Raw genomic sequence first — 19,231 nt, forward strand, 5'->3', positions numbered from 1 at the left:
ATCTTCAACCCTTCCACTTGCACTGCGTTGAGGTGTCATTGGATTACTGTCAAGCTAGTTTCCCAAGAGTCCATGCCCTAGTTGTCCCCATGTTGACGACAGTTGTATATCCTGCCGTCGGCGTTGAGCTCCTATATCAAGGACGCGCGGTCTGTCGTCGGACCGGCAAGACAGCTGGCCACCCAATCACTTTGATAGCCCAGATGACTTTGCTTCTTCGCATGTACGATACCTGTCTCTGCCATGCTCTACAGGGCAGACGCTATGCGTCATGGCGTTGCCTCAGACCATGTAAGAGTAGAGTCTATACTACGAATATTTTACATGCCCAATGCTCCACGGATCGTTCACATCTTGATCGTGGGCGTCATTGTGGTGTGCGTCCCAACTGGGCTTGCGGGGATTGCCCTCAAATCCTTCGCCGTCCCAGCTAGAGGCCTTATCATCCACAGGAAACGACAGATACCAGTCCATCCACCCTCTATCTATCTTACTCTCACTCGCTTGCTGCAAACCATATCCTTGCTCGCTCGGAGATGCTCCAAGTGCGGCGACGTCTGGCTCTGATCCTGTCACGTGTCGCGCAGGCGTTTCAAAGAGATCTGTGCGGTCAGGAGATGTTGCATCCCGCGTGTACGGCCATCGCTCGACCCCCAGCCTCCGGCACGCGCTCTTCAGCGACGTCAGCGAGATCCCCTGCCCTCCCCGTCAGCTCCTGCCGTCCTCTCTTCTCTGCCTCTCCGCCTCTCTCAGCAAGCGACATCTTACCAGGATGCGAGCGGCCTCGAGCTGTCGGAGGTGGAAGAGGGAGGAGATGGTGAGGAGGTCCAGGCGGATGTACCTGCGTTGGTCGGAGGCACGAGGGCGAGCTTGGATGAGGACGGAGGGTCCTGTAGCGTGAGGAGGCTGTTGTGTCGCCATTGGCCCTGTATGCTTGAGGGACTGATGGTACTGAGATGGGGGTTTGGAGACGGCAACGAGCAAGGTAGTGCTCTGGTGGAGCTATCAAGTGGGAGCACTTGCCAAGATTGGAGCGCCACCGTATACAAATCTCAACGTGCGACTGGGCTCTGATCAGAGCAGGGGCAAACATACTCTTTATTGACTGAAAAAGAAAAAAGTGTTGAGGTTGAATCGATGCGAGAAGAGCCCTGCTTTACTACGCTAGTCGAGGAAAAGCTCTTTACTCAAAGTTAAGTTAAAGATCAGTACGAGGACAGCACTAGTTGAGAGGGGGAATAGCCCTCTGCAGCAAGTCCCGGAGGCCAGTCTTCCATGTCAGCATACTTGACTGAGTATCTTTACTGCCGCGGGCTCAATACAGTCATCACGATCTCGACGGAGATCCGGAGGGAAGCCGCCGTGAGAGCGGCCTTCAAGGCTTGTGCTGCTCTCAGGCTGTCACAGGCTTCAAGTTCAATGCCAACTTCCGTTGTCACAGCGCCGGGTCGCCGCCCGGCCGGAGTCCGGCGTGTCAGACTAGCCTGGCAACCGGGTCATTCAAGCCTTGATTGACCGGACCGTACGGTCGGCGCCGCCAGGCCCCGGGGCTTGCCGGTGCCTCACGGCGGTGGGCCACATTGAAACGCCCGGCCGCCGGTCCGATCAGGGTCGGCCCGGACTCCGGGACTCAGCCTTAGGCTTGAAAGACCCGGATCAGGATAGACAGCCTGACTCGCCGGAACCTCGGACCCGCCGCCGAGAGACTCTGAGATGACCGGGCCGGGCCGCCGCCCGGCTGGCCGCGGCCGTTCCCTGCCGCCAAGGTAACCTTGAACTCAGTGACGGTCACCTGCGGTATCATTAAGGGGGCCAGCCAGCTTTGGGCGGCCATTCCCCCATCAGACTCCAGGCTGAGTGGGCCATTCCTCCATCTGACTGTCAAAAATCAACGGTTCACTGAGTCATGTCGACATGTCATCCTGATGACTCTAAGAACTATGAACAAACTTCTTTTCGTATCCCCCGAACACGCCCCTCCACTACTGTGGAGTGCTTTTAAAAGACATCTTCAGCTTCGTCCTCCACTGCTAACGTGTATGCACATGACTTCGACACACCTTCCTGCTCCTCCCTCCGTCCTCATCCAAGCTCGCCCTCGTGCCTCCGACCAACGTGATCAGATCCGCCTGGACCTCCTCACTATCTCCTCCCTCTTCCACCTCCGACAGCTCGAGGCCGCTCGCATCCTGGTAAGATGTCGCTTGCTGAGAGAGGAGGAGAAGCGGAGAGGCGGAAAGGCGGAGAGGCAGAGAGGCGGAGAGGAGAGGACGAGAGGAGGGCAGGAGCTGACGGGGAGGGCAGGGGATCTCGCTGACGTCGCTGAAGAGCGCGTGCCGGAGGCTGGGGGTCGAGCGATGGCCGTACACGCGGGAGGCAGTGCAGGAAGCTAAAGGAGTAGCTAGGGAAGAGGAGGGCACGGGGCAGGGATTGACAAGTGAAAAGCAAGGGCAAGACGCAGAGTTGGAAGCAGAAGAAGAGAGGGAGCACAGGTGGATGGATTGGTACCTTTCCTTTCCACTGGAAGAGACCTTAGAGGAAGGGGAAGCGGAGGTTAAGATATCTCCATGAAGCATTCCCCTATCAATCGGGTTAACTTTCCACGCAAGTAAAGAAGATGACAAAGAGACATGCTGTAGCTCAATCTGCCACCGTGCGATATCAAGCATCGTGATAGTACAACAGCTGCCTTACAAGCTGCGCAGCCTGCCTATGATCACGAGCTGGAAGCGTCGATCTTCACTCACCCGCAACAAACGACATTGAAGTGTTTGCATCCTCAGTTGTGCTACAGTGCTCCTCTACCTACCTCTCAGCCTGTCAGCCGGTGGTTCCGACTGGCCCGGAGCTTCAAGGCTCCGGGATGAGATTGCTCATAGCAGCAGGAAGATCATCAGCAACAAGGACCGTCCGGAGGGAAGTTAGATGACCAGCACGTATCTACAACCTCCTAGGTACTGGCCAGTACGACATTTGGCCTTCGATTGAGACTAGACAGGAAGATAGCTGACAGATGTCTGAAGACATTCATCCTTGACTCTACTGAGACATCCGCGAAATCACAAATACAGCTGTGACTAGCACAGGCTGACCTGTCGGCTGTTCTGTCGTGAATGCTGAGAGATAGTTTCACACAACACCCACCTGACGATATCCCGGCCTAGCACCTACTGGCTGACTACTTCCTGGTCAAGACATGATTTGCTGATCCAGACCCTTTCCTTTCCCATGTGTACTCAGTCACTGCAATTTGGTTGTCTTGACATCTCCCTGGGCTCCAGCCCACTGGGCGCATGCCCTCATGCAGTGAAGCGCATCCGATCAGCTGCGGTGGACTTTGAAGACAGCGATGCTCGTCAGACCCCAGCAGCCAAGACATTCGTCCGCAAGTATCTCGGTGGAAGGGTTGACAATCTTCAACCCTTCCACTTGCACTGCGTTGAGGTGTCATTGGATTACTGTCAAGCTAGTTTCCCAAGAGTCCATGCCCTAGTTGTCCCCATGTTGACGACAGTTGTATATCCTGCCGTCGGCGTTGAGCTCCTATACCAAGGACGCGCGGTCTGTCGTCGGACCGGCAAGACAGCTGGCCACCCAATCACTTTGATAGCCCAGATGACTTTGCTTCTTCGCATGTACGATACCTGTCTCTGCCATGCTCTACAGGGCAGACGCTGTGCGTTATTGTGTTGTCTCAGACCATGTAAGAGTAGAGTCTATACTACGAATATTTTACATGCCCAATGCTCCACAGATCGTTCACATCTTGATCATGGGCGTCATTGTGGTGTGCGTCCCAACTGGGCTTGCGGGGATTGCCCTCAAATCCTTCGCCGTCCCAGCTAGAGGCCTTATCATCCACAGGAAACGACAGATACCAGTCCATCCATCCTCTATCTATCTTACTCTCACTCGCTTGCTGCAAACCATATCCTTGCTCGCTCGGAGATGCTCCAAGTGCGGCGACGTCTGGCTCTGATCCTGTCACGTGTCGCGCAGGCGTTTCAAAGAGATCTGTGCGGTCAGGAGATGTTGCATCCCGCGTGTACGGCCATCGCTCGACCCCCAGCCTCCGGCACGCGCTCTTCAGCGACGTCAGCGAGATCCCCTGCCCTCCCCGTCAGCTCCTGCCCTCCTCTCTTCTCTGCCTCTCCGCCTCTCTCAGCAAGCGACATCTTACCAGGATGCGAGCGGCCTCGACCTGTCGGAGGTGGAAGAGGGAGGAGATAGTGAGGAGGTCCAGGCGGATGTACCTGCGTTGGTCGGAGGCACGAGGGCGAGCTTGGATGAGGACGGAGGGTCCTGTAGCGTGAGGAGGCTGTTGTGTCGCCATGGAACCTGTATGCTTGAGGGGCTGATGGTACTGAGATGGGGGTTTGGAGACGGCAACGAGCAAAGAAGTGCTCTGGCGAAGCTATCAAGTGGGAGCACTTGCCAAGAACGGAGCGCCACCGTATACAAATCTCAACGTGCGACTGGGTTCTGATCGGAGCAGGGGCAAAATGTGGCCGTTAAAGTTGAATCGATGCGAGAAGAGCCCTGCTAAGTTACTACACGAGTCACTGAGTCGAGGAACAGCACTAGTTGAGAGGGGGAATAGCCCTCTGCAGCAAGTCCCGGAGGCCAGTCTTCCATGTCAGCATACGTAGTATCTTTACTGCCGGGCTCAATACAGTCACGGCGGCTTCCCTCCGGATCTCCGTCGAGATCGTGACAGTGACCGCCAAATGCTCCGACGCAACAGTCGTAAAGTTTTGACTTCTTGCTGTGACCTTTACTCAAAATTAAGGAGGCTGAGTTGAGGAGGCTTGACCCTGACACTGTCGCACAGGCCACACTTGCGAGGCCCGGCTGAGGCCGAGAGGCGGCCCGGGCCCATCCGGGAGTCCACAGGCTGACTCGGCCGCCGCCGCTACCGTCACACATTTCCTTGTTCCCCGTGCGATCCGCCAGCTAAGTGACAAAACTTGAAAAGCCCAACGCATCATCGGGCCGGGCCTGCAAGAGTTTATCACTGCTGGCGATGATCGGATACTACGGAACAAGCATTCAGGATGTTTGGCCGCATCGGATGATGCCAGGGGAAGAAGCACTGCCAGGCTTCCGTGGCAGCTGGCACTCCCGAGTCCCGGTCCGCACCCCGGGGCTAGATTCTTACTGCCATTTCGGAAACCGCCCCGGCCCGGGCCCCCCCCGCCCCCCCCGCCCCTGCCACGGGACTCCGGGACCCGGTGACCGTTAGATGGGCCCGGCCGGCCGTCCGCCGGCCCGATCAGGGCCTGGCACTGAGGCCCACTCCCGCGCGGGCCGCGCCGACTTCCTGACGTACGGTACACGGCGTACTAGTGCGTACGGTACACGGCGTACTAGTGGGGCTCGCTCGCCTCAGGGCCCGCGGGCCCTGGGCTGGCCCTGGGCCGCCCTGCGGGGCCCGGCCCCCCCAGCGGCCGGGCTGAAGGGCCTCAGCTCAGTGCGGCGGCCCGGCCGGCCGCAGTGAAACTAATGCCAGGCAGCACCGTGACAAATTAGCGGCTAGACGGGGCCATCAAGTCAAAGTGAAGTGTAGCGGCATGTTGGGGCCATGAACCTATCGCCATGGCTCGAGAGAAGGCGCTTGCTCCTGCCACGAGTACCATGAGCCAGGAATCGAAGGTTGACAGGGTTGCCACAACGACAGAAGTTCGGGTGGTGGAGGAGGAAGTGGACGAGACTGGAGTGACGATCCGAATTTCGAGGAGGGGAGACGTGGAGTTGGATGAAACCCTGCTAACAGACTCGGACGAGGACAAGGAAAGACGATCGGAAGAAGATGAAAGGTGGAGCAGGGCGCCATGGCTTCATGGGAGCGCTACCTTGACGCAGTTCGTGAAGCCAACAACCAAGGCAAGAGCCAATCTACAGCCTGCCCCTCCTCCGGAGCTCAAGGATGTTGAGACCTCAGATGAGCTCGACATCAGCCAGGATCTAGCAGAGCAGGAAGATAGGAACACAAGGCTGCAGCGTCACAGTCGCATCTGGTCGGTGCAGGATGAGCTGGGATTTCTTGAGGAGCAAGAAAGACCGCCAGCTATCAGCTTCCTCCGACCGTCAACAGCACGCCAGGTTGCGAGTCTGATCTTGTTTGTGGCCATGTCGATGCTTCTTTCCCTGGCTCTGTTCCTCTCCGCGATCTGGTTCCTGTAAGTTGCTAAGGATTGCTGTAACCTCGCGGACCGTCGGTAAGGGGATGTGCAGGATCAACCAGAGGGGAGAGGAGAAGTATTCCTTCTTCTGCATAGCGGGCATCTTGATTTCAGTCACGTTCCCACTGATAAGCATCTCGATGCATTGCCATGTAAGGCATCAAAATTCATCCTCCTCTCCTCATGCTGCCCAACTTCAGGTGATGCAGTGGAAAAGCAGCATGCAGGGTTTCAACCTGCTGGTCCTCGCCATGGTCCATGTCCATGCGATCTGCTATGACAGAAGTCTCAAGGGTGTCTTGCTCGCAGATTCCAATCTACCACCTCGAGATCATCATCGGGACCTTTGTCCCGTCCTTCATTGTACACTTCACCTTCGCCGCACCTTCTCTTGACTTCGCTCTTACAGAGGTTCCTGGAGGTTATCAGCGGCGCGTGCGAGGCCATCTGCTACGCCTCCTTCCTGTCTCTCACCCTGCCGGCCATGAGAATTCGCTTCTCAGTCCGGGAGAGAAAGAACCATGACATCGAGAGGCTGCCTTACGACCCCCTGTCCCAGCTGCCCATCGCATGGTATCTTTCTGCGCTGGTACTGGTTGCGTTTCCCCTTCTTACTAGGCTGATCTTGTGTACAGTGGCCTCTGATCCGACTGGCTTCAGTCCTGTACGCAGCTGTCAAGCAACGAAAGTATGAAATCGTGGTCAGAGCATCCTTTCCGATCGCTTCAAGCTGTGATGGTTCTACAGCACCTGCTGCCCATGTTGTCGAGCGTCTGCCTTTTAATCACAACTTTCTCCTTTGTCCTGCAGAACCAACAAGTCCTGCAGCTGCTTCCTTGCACCGCCAGGGTTGTGCCCAAAGGCGCTTCTTTGCTGGTCAGAAGCTCTCGGGAACGTGACCTTGTTGTTTTGCCTGATGTGAGATCGCCAGGCACTGATTCTGCTGAGCTCAATCAACCGAGACGGCCTGTTCACTCTGACACATTTCAAGATGTTCCCTGTTAGCGCAGGGGAGGACGAGGCCACAGGCTGGTCGAAACGTTACCTGCTCGTCCAATCTGTTGTCTGCCTCGTGACCGGTGGGCCTCTTCCCCCTCCTTCGTTCCCTCGCTCCCTCGCTTCTCCCTCTTGCGCTCCTCCTTTGCTGACTGAAGGGTGTCCAGTCTATCCCCTCGCGGCTTCCTTCTCCTACATGGACTTCCTGGCACTGGACAGGGTCCCACAGCAACGGCCAAAGAGAACACAGAGGCAGCGGCTGAGGAGGAGGAGCAGTTTGATTCGATGAGGCAACCATTGGCAATCTTTTCAAAATCTTTCTTGTACACATGTAACATCCTGATTTCTCAACAAACTGACAGAACATCGCTCTCCTCACATGATAGCGCACATCTCCTAACCGACAACAGCGTACAACAGCTTCTCTGCCTCCTTCTCTTACTGCCCGAGCCCCGGCAGCCAGCCCAGTAGCACTCAAGACAGTCGGCAGCCGCTACTCGATCTCTTCAGACTCGAACTCCTGCCGCACAGGCGGCCGTCCCCCCTTCAGCCCCTCGAAGTCCAGGACTTTGCTGTTCCTCCCTACCGGGGTCAAGGAGGAGGCCGTTCGCATGCGGGGAAAAGCCAAAGTTCCACTGCTCCACTCGTGCTGGGACCCTTCCTGGAGCCTCCTGCCCACCTGCATCTTGTCGTAGTGTCGCTGCTTCGCGCCGGCTCGTCCGCTGAACGACACCGCCCTTTTCCTGCTGGAGGGTCAGCAGCGTCCCAGCAGGAGTTTTCAATATGGCGAGGACCAGAGGAAGGGTCTGTTGGGGAGGTTGGACGGGAGGATCTTTCTCAGCTGGGCCTTCAGCTCGGGGCAGCAGTCCATCGTCGAGGGCCGCAAACACGTCTGGAGAGAGCTGGTGAGCAGGAGCAGAGCTGGGTAGGGGGAAAGTGGATACCCCAGTCTCCTTCCATGTCAGGTTGAAACCTGAAGAATCCGAAAAAAATGAAGGGCTCATGCTGCTCAGAGGAAGTGTGAGGTGCAGACGGAGGGAAGAGGTCGGGAGGGAGGAGGAGACGGGAGGAGAGGGGAAGGAGAAGGAGAGGATAGAGGCAGAAGGAGGAAGGAGGAAGAGGACCACAACATAAGAGTGTCAGGCAGAATGAGGAGGAGGCGTTGGACCTTTGCTGGGTCAAGAGTCGGGATTCCCGCAAGTGGTCCTGAAGGTCGTGAGATGGAGTCTGCTGAAAAAAAGACGTCAAACATGGTCAGGTCCGACGTCACTGATGTCAACCAGACTGTCCATTCCCAGCTCGTCCATGAAAAGATCCTCGCAGAGCGCGACGACCTGCAGTTGTCAAACTGAGTTTTGAAAAGCAGTTCGGGCAGGTTGTCACCTCAGCAAAACGAAGTTTGTTGGTGGGTGAAAGCTCTGCACTTTCCTTGATTGTAAACGTTCTGTCCTTGTCACCAGAGTCCTCGGCCCCCTTGTCCTCTTTCTGACCCTTTCCTGCCTCTAGAGAATCTGTCTTGATCTTGTCCCCTTGCGGTGTAGCCCCCGATACAATCGTTTTGCTGACCCCCGGCATGATCTCTTGCTCCTGCTCGTTCAGACTTGTCACGCGCAACGTCGATTCTTCAGCTTTCCTCCACCTGATGCCCGTCGTTGGGAGACCAGGAGGAGACGGACCCGCTGAGGTGCAGAGGGACAATCTCAACATTCACATCATCGTGCATTCCCTGCCGCCGGCATGTCAGGTCATGAGATCTAAGGGAGAGGCTCGTTGTGCAGTTTGAATGGAACGACCTCCTTCTACCTCAAGACATGCAGAACTCCAACTCTACAGCAGTCATGGAGCTCACCGGAATCACGAAACCAACGTAGTTGTTCAGCCTACGTAGCTCCTCAACTGTCTTCGGCAGGTCTTTCTCCACCAGCTTCTGAGAGGACGACGTGGCCGCTCTGTCCCGCAGGCTCCTTGCCCGGGCCCCGTCGAGGCTCGAGGAAGTCCTCGAGAGGCTGCGAGTGAAGTCCGCAGAGCGAGCACCAGTGCGAGGAGGAGGAGGAGTGCGATGAATATTCCTCTGGCTCCTTCCCTCCACGATCTTGGTCCAGACATCCACAGGGAAAAGGACGGTAGGAGGGAGCGCGGAGACAGAAGGGATGCGAATCTGGAGAGGAGATAAGGAGAGAAAGAGAGAAAGAGGATAGCGAGGAAGCGGGTCCAACGGTCACCTGCACAGTCCCGGCAGGGATGTTGGAGCTGCCGTCTGTCCGTTCCCCACGCTTCTTGACAATCACATCGGAGAAAGGACAAGACGATACCTGAGCGACGAGTTCAGTTCACGCTCGAGACGAGAATGAGAGAATCTACTCTCTTCTCCCTCCCTTCCAGTAAGTCCTCCTCCTGCTGCTCCTACTCCTGCTCCTCATTTTCTTTGACTCTCCTCTGCTCTGCTCTGTTCTTCTCTACACTGCCATCTCGGACCGATGCGGCTCATACCTCGGAGATGGACTCTCCCCACACAGAGAGGAGGGTGACTTTGTCTGTCATCGGCTGATACACCAAGAGGGCATAGGGGAACGAGATCTGAGACATCTTCGTGCTCAGCGTCCGGATCTTCTTCTTCCAGCCCGTCCTCTCCTGCTGCGCAGAGTCGTAGATGTGGGCGAGGTTTGACCTGCAAAAGTCGACACAGGATGAGCAGAGAAAGGGAAGGGAGAGGGAAGAGGAGGTGAGAGAAGTCGAGTGGGGGGAAGATGAGATGAGAGGGGAGAGGAGGGGAAGGGAGGGGAACCGGGAGATCTGAGCCTTGAGGTCATGGAGTTGATAAAGCTCCGTCAATGCAGACTCGACTGTCAGCGCCTTTGTTCCGCTCTGACCCGCTGACTGTTTCATAGAAGTCAATGTTGTCTCGTAGCTCAGAGCCACCACCTCCACATCGCTATCACAACAACCTTATCATCACCACCACCATCACCACCATCGTTGTCTTCATGATCAAATTCATCGTCACCTCAACAACAACTCATCATCCTCATCCTCATCATTTCCATCATCATCTCCATCATCATCATCTCCATCATCATCATCTCCATCATCATCATCTCCATCATCATCATCTCCATCATCATCATCAACAACAACAACAACTCACCGTTGCGATCTCTTCGAACACCCCTTGACTTCTGCCTTCGGTCGGCTCTATGTCATGCTCCACCACAAGTCTGTCTAAAACAGGAGCTTCTGCCTTCCTCTCCTCCTGCTGTGTACGTTGTCGACTCCCGCCCACCAAGCTCTGCTCCTCCTCCTTCTCCAAGTCTGCGGCAGTTTGCGTTTCGACATTGCCCTCTTCGAACTGCTGACTTTCTCCACCCGTTTCTATGAGTGGACTTGCTGCTGCTGCCTGTGCCGTTACAACCTTCTCCTCAACATTTACAGTCGTCTCCTCTGCTTGAGAGGATGATGGAATCTTGCTCTGAAAGGTGTCTCGCGACAACCCGTCTTGCACGATCTCACGAGAGTTATCCCCAACATCAGCATTGAACACACTTTTCTGATCGATAGATCTCTGTATGCTGCTCAGCACGATCGAAGTCTTCCTCCGCACTGATGCAAATTTCGACGCAAAGTCCTCGGCGTTCTCAACCTCAGTGAGGAAAAACTCGTTGGCCGACGACGCCGTTGAGGTCTGACTTCCGGTCCTCGAGAAGAGCTGGGAGCTATTGTCTTCCCCGCTATCATGCTTCCCAGTGAAGTTGCTCGCAAGGTACTCGGCCCTGATCATATTCTCCTTCATCATATTCTCCTTCATCTGCACGTGCCCTTGCTGTAGCTCGTCTATCTTGGCCTTCACCTCAGACTGCGCATGCGCCCTCAGGTTATCTCTGTGCTCGGAGATGTTCGAGGTCTGAGCAGACATGCCAGGGGAGGACAAAGCGGGGGAGTCATAGACGTCAGATGCTGAATCCTCCTGTAGACTGGGATGATGGTGAATGCCAATGAGGGACAGAGTGAGAGGTAGTAGAAACTCACTTAGGAGCGGGGCGAACAGTCCTTCCCTCCTCAGGGATGTATGGCACGAGACTGGACCTGTCCACACTTGCTCAGTCTCAAGTCGTTGAGCATGCCAGGCTTGACCTGTCAGATGACAGCGTCATGGATGTTCTCTTGCCATCCGCCTGCTTTCATGTCAGTACACGACAGCGCAAACGTGGGCTTGTTCAACCTTGAAGCTCACGATGAGCCCCTTGGGAAAGATCGGAGGAAGGTTTCTTGCCTTCCTAGCCGACAGAGGACCGCTGTCAAAGCTGCTCTCTGTCACTGCTCGCGTGCAACGTCAAAGATCGGACTATCACAAGACGACATCCACGGCACCTTGCAGTCTTTTCATGCTGGGCTGTCCAGTCAGGATCCGATCCGATCTCCATCGACGAAGGAGGCAGGGAGAGAGGCACTGGAGGTATCTTCCATCTTCTTCCCAGACCAATGCTCCGATGTCTTGTACGTCCTCCTCCTCCTCCTCCTCCTCCTCCTCTCCCTCAACGCCCTTTTCCTGCCATGTTGTCGCCGCAAGTCAAAGATCGTTAGATATTGACTACAGATCCACACAGTTCAATATTGACTATAGGTGAGACATTTCAACAAACCCGCCTCAGGATCTTGCGTCCGGTCCGTGATGGCGGTGGGGGCTGGGAAGGCATGGCTGCTGCTGCTGCTGCTGTCCATGGCCGGAAGCTGCTCCATCGCCTCGCAAGGAGGGCAGACGGTTGAGACGATCCGGCAGCAAGACATGGCGCCGCAGGGGATGACCCATCTGAGGGATGCGAAGAAGGGGAAGAAAGTCAAAGTCGCGAAGGTCCCGACGGAGCCTCCTGTCGGAACCAGGGACTTCTACCCGGACGAGGTACCATGATGAGAGTTCGATGATCTCTGATTGATCTCGGTTGTCCATGTTGTCCCTTTGTGTACTGGGTGCTACAGTTGAACATGTATCTGCTAGATGTGAACATGTGCCTTCTGATTGTTGGTCTTGACACAATCTGGATACAGTTTGCACGCCGGTCGTGGCTGTTCGAGAGCTTCCGCCAGGTATCTAAGAGATTCAACTTCCAAGGTGCACCCTATCACGACAACTATCATGAGATGTCTGACACTCGTGTAGAGTATGACTCTCCTGTGTTGGAGCATGAAGTTCTTTACACCCGCAAGTCCGGGGAGGAGATCACGGGGCAGATGTACAACTTTGTCGACAAGGTGATGCAAGAGAGTCCTGGCACGTGTGCAGGACCTGACGAGGCTGCTAGGATGGGTACAATGTGACATTGAGGCCGGAAATGACTCCCAGCTTGGCTCGGATGGTCATATCGAGGGAAAAAGAGCTGTTCTTCCCTCTCAAATGGTTCTCCATCCCTCAGGTCAGTCCGTGTCTCCCATCTGCTCCTACACTCACCCTCGTCCTCGGCAATGCCAGTGCTGGAGGTTCGAAAACGTGCAGGCAAGACCGTGACTGACCTTCCTTGCTACTTCGCTCTTACCCAGAAGGCACAGAGGGGGAGGAAGCGGGAGCACTATCAGTGGAACATGGACATTGTTGGAGTGAAAGTGATATTGCTCTATCGAGCATCGACGTCTCCTCCGCTCCTCTCAGCTCCTTGTTGCAGAACGTGGCAGCTGAAGCTGAGCTGATCGCAGCTACCGTCAGTCTCTTCCAGTCCCTCGGCCTGGGCTCGGGGGATGTAGGCATCAAGGTATGTGAGGACAGGAACTCTGCTGCTCTGACTTGGCTTGTAAGGTGAACTCTCGTAAGATCCTCAACTCAGCGTTGAAGATCATGGATGTGCCCGATGAAAACTTCTCGTCAATCTGCATCATCCTCGACAAGATAGACAAGGTTGGCTCGCAGTTTTAGCGTTCGATCCTCCACTGATCTCCCGGCAGATTGGAAGAGATCGAGTTGTAGAGGACCTGGAGAGCGCTCATAGCTTGCAAGTGATCGTTCAGCCACCCACGTGTTCCCTCGTTGACATCCTTACAGCATGATTGTTCTCTCAACATTGTCAAGATCGCCTCGTGCACTTCGCTCGAGTCGCTCGAAGAGACGATCCGGTCAGTCGATGACGAGGAGAAGATTGAAGACTCATGTGCTTCACCTTACAGTGACTTGAAGAGAGAAACGCATGCTGCTGTCCCTGAGCTCCGCGCTGCCATTGACGAGCTCCGCCAACTTTTCTCCCTGCTAGACTCGCACGGAGTGAGTTTGTCGTGCTGTTCGAGCCTGTCAATTACTCGGCGTCTCTTCTAGGTCAAGGACTATGTCTCCTTCGATGCCAGCGTTGTCCGAGGGCTTGCGTACTACACAGGAAGAGGAGGGAGTGGAAGAGAAGGAGGAGGGGGGGGGGAGGGGGAGGCAGGATCAAGAGGAAAAGGGAAGGGCCGGGAGGGAACAAGGGGAAAGAGAGAGGGTATGGGAAGGGGAAAGCCTGGAGCCTAGATTGTATCTCATCTCTGGGAGCGGGGGCGGGGGGTTGAAGAGAAACTCACAGGAAGGAATGAAGAGTGAGTTCATCCTTCTGACATGCTGACGTGCAGGGATCGTATGGGAAGGGTTTGACCTCTCAGGAGAGTTTCGAGCGATCTGCGGGGGAGGGAGGTGGAGTTCCTTCTGGTTGTCTGGTGGTGGGAGGAGGACTGATTGAAAGCTGAAGATATGACAACTTGATGAAGCTTTATGGAGCACAACACGAGGTAACAAGAAGTCATGGTTGCCCATGATGACAAGGGCTCGTAGATCCCTTGCGTTGGGTTTGGATTCGGGGATTGTGTGATCATGGAAGTTCTTGCAAAGAGGTACTCGCATACCTTAGCACATGCATGCATGATCAGCTCCATTTTTGTCAGCTGAAGATCGTGTTTTGCTCTTTGTCTTCATGTGCAATAGCTGCAACCTTGTGCTGAGTAGTTTGTATTTGATCACAGGAACTTACTGCCTAAAACCATGAAGACTTGCGATGTTGTGGTTGCTGCTTACAATCAGGTCTTCGAACTTCGATGGAATGAGTCATGTGACGTAGGAGCTCAACAGGAAATGCTCGGCCATGCTTGCAGCATCACATCGCAACTCCGTCAGGTGCTGGGCGCCAATTTCTATCTGGGTCGAGCTAAAGATTGGACAGGCGAATGTGATTGTAGACTTGTCTCTGCAACCAAAGAATCGCATCGGAAATGTGGGCGGCAGGTTGAGGGAACGAAGACCTCTAACGCATCTTCCTTTAGATCTTCGACTATGCTGATCGATCGGGAGCATATCATATGATCTTCGTCGCTCCTGACGAGATTGCAAGAGGTCTGAAGCTGATATTATCTCGTCCCTTCAACATCCTTCCTTTTGCCGACCAACTCTTAGCTCCAGCCATCGTTCCTTGACTTCTTCTTTACAGGGAAAGTGCGGATCAAAGCGTTGAGAGGATCTTTCAGTGAGATCAATCTCAGTACTTCCCCTCATTCTTCCCTTTCCACATCTTGACAGTCATCGCAGGAGGTTTCAAGAGCCTGGGGGGTGAGACGTATGAGATCTCAGGTGAGTGCGGAGCTATTGCGATTGCGATCGCTTCAAGCTGACGGGACTTCAGAGGATGGAAAGCAGATTGACGTGCCTATCGGGAGCATACGTCACTTTATCGAGGAGCTCTATTCCTCTCCTTCCTAGCATTTCGTTGTCACTCATTTCTTCTATCTAGTTAATCTTCAATTGCTTCCTGTCATGTTTGCCCCTTTTTCACATTATCCCCTTCAAAATCCCACCTGAAATTATGTATTCGAAGTTGTTTCAAACCACATAGGACTTTGTCGAGGGGCTGAGCCGATGCAGCTCCTTCAGAACAGGTTTCTGCTGGAACCCGACCGCCCCCCTCCTGCTCGTGGAACGCCGGAAGAAGACTGCTCGGTAGATGCTCTCCTCGTCGTCCCCCGCCGTCCCATTGCAAGCGAGCTTGTCCCATGAGCGCTCCTGGGCATGAGACGCTCCTGCTCTCTTGAGGAGCCCGCGGTCTTGCTCCTGACTCCGCCCGGGCCGCCTGTAGGGCCACCTGGTGACTGTCGGAACCAGCCGCTGAGCGGTCAGGACTTTGTCGGCGCAGCCGATCCTAGCTTGAGTCGGCGACTCATCACAGCCTCGGACTCAGATCGGACCGTCCGGGACCGGGCCGCCCGGCCGCGACCACTGCCACGGATCCGACTCCCGGCGACGCCGCCAGTGCCCGGCGGCCGAACCCGGCGCCGGTCTTCCGACTCATGACGGCCCGTTGAGATAGCCAGATGCGGCTGTAGTACTTGCCGGCAATGGGCAGGAGGGTTGGAGAGAAGACTTGAAAGAGATAGAGTTAGAAAGTGAGAGGCAGGAGTCATTGATCTACATGATAGTAACCAACACCGATACCAACTTGCATCTCTGATCTCATGATCCTCACTCGCATCCTTTCATGCGTATCATTCAGAGATAGATCAGGAGCCTTACGACCTGAGACAGCGGGATGGAGCCATCGTCGAGCAGAGCTCGCACGAGACACTCGATCTACTCAGAGGTGCTTGTAACTTTGCTCAGCAACATCTGACCGACGCGTGAAGGGAGGAGAAACGTCAGCCGGAGAGAGCGGGCAAGAAGTTGCAACAGCAAGACCAGTCGAGGTTGCTTATTATGCTTGCTGCGAAGCAGCAGCATTCGCTCATGGATGGTTTTGGTAGGCTCCTTCTAATGGTGACTTTCATGCTGCAAACTCCATGGTTCACTCCAAGAATTTCTTTCCGTGGGCTGGACAGGTTGTCGATCTGTTTTTGCCGCGGTTTGACGAGCTGGAGCAGGCAGAAGTGATACGAGCAATGCAGAAAGATGATTATTACACCACACACTTGAAGGCTGGTTGCTTTTGTAGCTGAGTCCCTTCTCATCTCTCTCCATAGAAAGCTTTGGCTGATGCCATTCAAGCTGTCTTGGGGGCGAGGGCGATTACCAGGTGGTCCGAGGCGAATCAAGAGCTGAACTTACAAACTTTTGAGGCATCAAAACGCCATTGAGAACATAGCAGGCCTAGTGTACTTCGGTTTGACCACAGGAAGGTCGCATCACAGATCCCTTGCTTTGGTCAAGACCCGGCTGACTGAACTTGACTCGTTTTAGTGCCAAACCTACGCTGGGAGAAGAGTACTGCGAAGTTCGACAGGTGTGCAATCATAGTCAACCACCTCACTATCTTTTGATGGACTTGATCAGCTTGCTGCTGATACTGAGACCTCTGCCTCGAGAGCTCAAAGGGCAGCCTTGATAGTTTGGAAGCTCGTCGTTCCCTACGTTTCCAAAGTGAATCGTGCACTAGGATCTTTGTTCATACACTGACAGAGGAGCGAAGATAGCTCAAATGCGAATCATTCGCCAGAACAACATGAGAAATCTCGAAGGGAGTGATGGGAGGACGAGGGCTCGATGGCTGCATATGGCTGCCCAAGCGCTTCCGATGTGCAATGAAATATTCGAGGCGGCAAACCGCCTTCACCTTGCAGCATTCTACATGTATGGAATGTTTTACAGCCTTCCTCATAGGTTTGTTCTTTGATCTTACGCTTCAAGCTCAGTTTGAAAGCAGATTTGCTGAAATTCGACACATCTCGCTTCAAGCAAATCGCGGTCATCGAGACTTCAACACGTTGTAGGTTGCATTTTGAAACGAGTTAGTGATGTGAAGTTTGTCTTGTTTTCAAGGTACTCTATCTTGGCGAAGCTTCTTGTATTCAAAGAAATTGTGATCTTAGCCGATTATTTAGGTACTAGAGTGAAATCGCTAGGGTCAGTCCATTGGTTGCATGCGGCACTCAATTGTAACACCTTTCCATCAGCAAGGCGGATGTGCAAGTATTCCAGCAGGAGGCTGACAGCGATGATGTGAGCTCAGCAGATCCATCGAATACCCCTGGAGCGTCGAGCAACAAGAAGAAGTGCATGCTTTGCTTGAGTTCACGGAGACATCCGACGGCTACGCAATGCGGTAGTCTCGAGAGAGAGAGAGAGTGCTGCTGTATGAAATCACATGTTTTGTGTATCAGGGCACGTATTCTGCTGGACTTGCATCTCAGAATGGTGTGCAAATAAGCCGGAATGTCCCTTGTGCAGGTGCTTAAACTTGCTCTTGAACGCTACAGTGCATATCTTGATTGCCCTGATCTATTGGTTTGCGACGCAGGCAGCGAATATCTCTTTCTTCACTCTTGCGACTTTATCATTACACACCTACATCAGAGTAAAGCTAAATGGAAGAACATGCGCAGGAGTTGGGCGATGATATCAGAATCCTTCACACATTTATTTCAATCATTTAAAGATCATCTTTCTCAGTCTTTTCTACAAAGCTGGATACTATGGAAACTGTTAAACTATGATAGTCATGTCGAGAGGGCGGATGCTTTGCCTCGATAGGCCCCCGACCTTGTTCTGTATTTCCTTGACGTTCAACAATCTCCTCCTCATCAAGATCGGAACGTTCTCTTCTCCTCTTGACACAAGGATCTCCACTGATGTCCCTGCTGGACCGAGCATCTTGGACGCGATGTTGTACACGTTGCTATATCTTTCACACTTGTCAGCTTCATCTGGCATCACAGCAGCTCCACCGACCTCACAGACACCCCGTCGATCTCTAGGAGTACATCTCCTACCTTCGGGCATGGCGAGACGAGATCTGCAGGATGATCAAGACACGGGACAACGCATACATCCTCCGAGTTGTTCACCGTGCTCGTTAGGACAGAATATTGCCGTGAATGTCGGGCGATCAGATTTTGGGTCCATGCTTATCATCGCACCTATCCCAGCACTAGCATCCTGGGATCCGGTTTCAAGTCAAGTCTTTGATTCGTGGTACAGCTTCTGACCTGAGATGGAGATGTATGGTTTGGAGATGATGGTTGACCACAGACTTTGATGATAACATTCATGTAAGGCAGTGATTCCACCACTCGAACAATCGCACCTGGCGAACGAACGAGTCTTGCATTCAATGGCGGGGTTTCCTGCTCGCAACAGAAATTGCCACAGACCCGCAGACTTTCCTTTCGTTTCTCTAGCCCAGACTCTAGTACATTCCCCATGGCTTGAAGCTAAACTTTGGCCAACAAAATCTGTGACGGATAACGGGTAAACTTCCCAGATCGAGAAATCCAGCCAGGTCTTGAGAGGAAGTGCGAGCGGAATGAAGGGGAACGGTGAAGACGGTAGAGACAGAGGAGCTGGTCAAAGCTTGGTGCCGAGAGGAGCGAGGCGCGGGATGCTGTCGAGGAGCAATCGCTCAGCCCTCCACAGCTTCATTGCGCCACAGTCCCCTTCTCCCAGCCGCCGGGCATCTGAAGATCGAAAGAAAAAGTTTGGTTTGTTGCAAAAGTTCCCCCACATGGGAAGGCAGCCCTTGCTGATGCACGACCATGGAGACGATCTTTGTCTAAAGTTTTAGTACCTTGAGATCTGATGACTGAAAACTCTTGGCTATTCGTTCCGGGCTTCTCGAGGGCTCACTGACCGGCTCCGTGGCTCATGGTTTTCAACACCGCCTCAGAGAGGAAGGGGGATAAAGGGCAGAAATGAACAATTAAGAAATCTTAATAAACTTTTTGTTCACGGGGTACTTACGCCTCCGAGGCGAGCTTGTTCTCTGGTCAAACTTTGTTCTTGAAAACCTTCGAAACAATTCGGGCAACCAGCCATGCTGTCAGACGCCGGTGAGCAAGCAGCAGCAACTCCCCTGGTCTCTTCTCCTGCCCCTTCCTTCTCTCTTCACTGATCTTCCTTGCCCTCTACTCTTTCTACCTCCTCCAACTCACCCTTCGCCGCTCCCTCCCCTCGCTGGATCACCTCGCCCTGAGGCTCTTGACTGCCCCTTCATTCCGCCCAATCCCCTCCTCGGGCCGAAAAAGGACGAGAGGCATTGCCCTGCTATCCCTCTCACTGCAACAAGTAGCACAGTCAGCCTATGATCATGTGCTGGAGGAGAGCGAGAAAACCGTAGACGACGTAGATGACTAAG

The 19,231-nt window shown here is 54.2% G+C and overlaps 7 protein-coding genes across 7 annotated transcripts; 4 read left to right on the forward strand and 3 right to left on the reverse strand.

Annotated features, from left to right (window-relative positions):
- Positions 1-309: 309 nt before the first annotated feature.
- On the reverse strand, positions 310-921 carry GUITHDRAFT_117053 (hypothetical protein; the record flags this gene model as incomplete). Its single annotated transcript, XM_005823678.1, has 2 exons — positions 310-696; positions 769-921. 2 exons carry the CDS (start codon positions 919-921, stop codon positions 310-312), a joined length of 540 nt encoding a protein of 179 aa, XP_005823735.1.
- Positions 922-3,655: 2,734 nt separating this feature from the next.
- Positions 3,656-3,979, forward strand: GUITHDRAFT_117054 (hypothetical protein; the record flags this gene model as incomplete). The annotated part of the gene is made up of 1 exon (XM_005823679.1): positions 3,656-3,979. The coding sequence occupies one exon, from the start codon at positions 3,656-3,658 to the stop codon at positions 3,977-3,979; it is 324 nt and encodes a 107-aa protein (XP_005823736.1).
- Positions 3,980-5,595: 1,616 nt separating this feature from the next.
- Positions 5,596-7,467, forward strand: GUITHDRAFT_117055 (hypothetical protein; the record flags this gene model as incomplete). Its single annotated transcript, XM_005823680.1, has 9 exons — positions 5,596-6,179; positions 6,235-6,334; positions 6,383-6,436; positions 6,492-6,545; positions 6,592-6,771; positions 6,818-6,883; positions 6,930-7,058; positions 7,114-7,261; positions 7,346-7,467. The coding sequence occupies 9 exons, from the start codon at positions 5,596-5,598 to the stop codon at positions 7,465-7,467; spliced, it is 1,437 nt and encodes a 478-aa protein (XP_005823737.1).
- A 955-nt stretch (positions 7,468-8,422) lies between these two features.
- Positions 8,423-11,559, reverse strand: GUITHDRAFT_117056 (hypothetical protein; the record flags this gene model as incomplete). The annotated part of the gene is made up of 12 exons (XM_005823681.1): positions 8,423-8,512; positions 8,562-8,765; positions 8,818-8,904; positions 9,028-9,336; positions 9,401-9,490; positions 9,669-9,846; positions 9,964-10,055; positions 10,324-11,146; positions 11,202-11,258; positions 11,307-11,347; positions 11,395-11,489; positions 11,544-11,559. The coding sequence occupies 12 exons, from the start codon at positions 11,557-11,559 to the stop codon at positions 8,423-8,425; spliced, it is 2,082 nt and encodes a 693-aa protein (XP_005823738.1).
- Positions 11,560-11,832: 273 nt separating this feature from the next.
- GUITHDRAFT_165656 (hypothetical protein) lies at positions 11,833-14,874 on the forward strand (the record flags this gene model as incomplete). The annotated part of the gene is made up of 20 exons (XM_005823682.1): positions 11,833-12,072; positions 12,219-12,282; positions 12,331-12,422; positions 12,473-12,583; positions 12,640-12,663; positions 12,717-12,770; positions 12,830-12,916; positions 12,961-13,059; positions 13,107-13,157; positions 13,204-13,274; positions 13,326-13,419; positions 13,471-13,540; positions 13,758-13,818; positions 13,874-13,913; positions 13,957-14,015; positions 14,145-14,295; positions 14,442-14,511; positions 14,606-14,641; positions 14,704-14,745; positions 14,798-14,874. The coding sequence occupies exons 1-20, from the start codon at positions 11,845-11,847 to the stop codon at positions 14,872-14,874; spliced, it is 1,581 nt and encodes a 526-aa protein (XP_005823739.1). The 5' UTR covers positions 11,833-11,844.
- Positions 14,875-15,692: 818 nt separating this feature from the next.
- GUITHDRAFT_155144 (hypothetical protein) lies at positions 15,693-17,475 on the forward strand. The gene is made up of 13 exons (XM_005823683.1): positions 15,693-15,748; positions 15,792-15,851; positions 15,909-15,983; positions 16,026-16,079; positions 16,125-16,177; positions 16,221-16,280; positions 16,342-16,384; positions 16,435-16,521; positions 16,571-16,761; positions 16,805-17,004; positions 17,055-17,203; positions 17,262-17,328; positions 17,399-17,475. The coding sequence occupies exons 1-10, from the start codon at positions 15,698-15,700 to the stop codon at positions 16,869-16,871; spliced, it is 741 nt and encodes a 246-aa protein (XP_005823740.1). The 5' UTR covers positions 15,693-15,697; the 3' UTR covers positions 16,872-17,004; positions 17,055-17,203; positions 17,262-17,328; positions 17,399-17,475.
- A 108-nt stretch (positions 17,476-17,583) lies between these two features.
- GUITHDRAFT_145503 (hypothetical protein) lies at positions 17,584-18,302 on the reverse strand (the record flags this gene model as incomplete). Its single annotated transcript, XM_005823684.1, has 4 exons — positions 17,584-17,782; positions 17,830-17,893; positions 17,946-18,036; positions 18,087-18,302. 4 exons carry the CDS (start codon positions 18,300-18,302, stop codon positions 17,584-17,586), a joined length of 570 nt encoding a protein of 189 aa, XP_005823741.1.
- Positions 18,303-19,231: the final 929 nt, after the last annotated feature.

This window comes from Guillardia theta (assembly GCF_000315625.1).
Source record: "Guillardia theta CCMP2712 unplaced genomic scaffold GUITHscaffold_104, whole genome shotgun sequence".
Lineage (NCBI taxonomy): Eukaryota > Cryptophyceae > Pyrenomonadales > Geminigeraceae > Guillardia > Guillardia theta.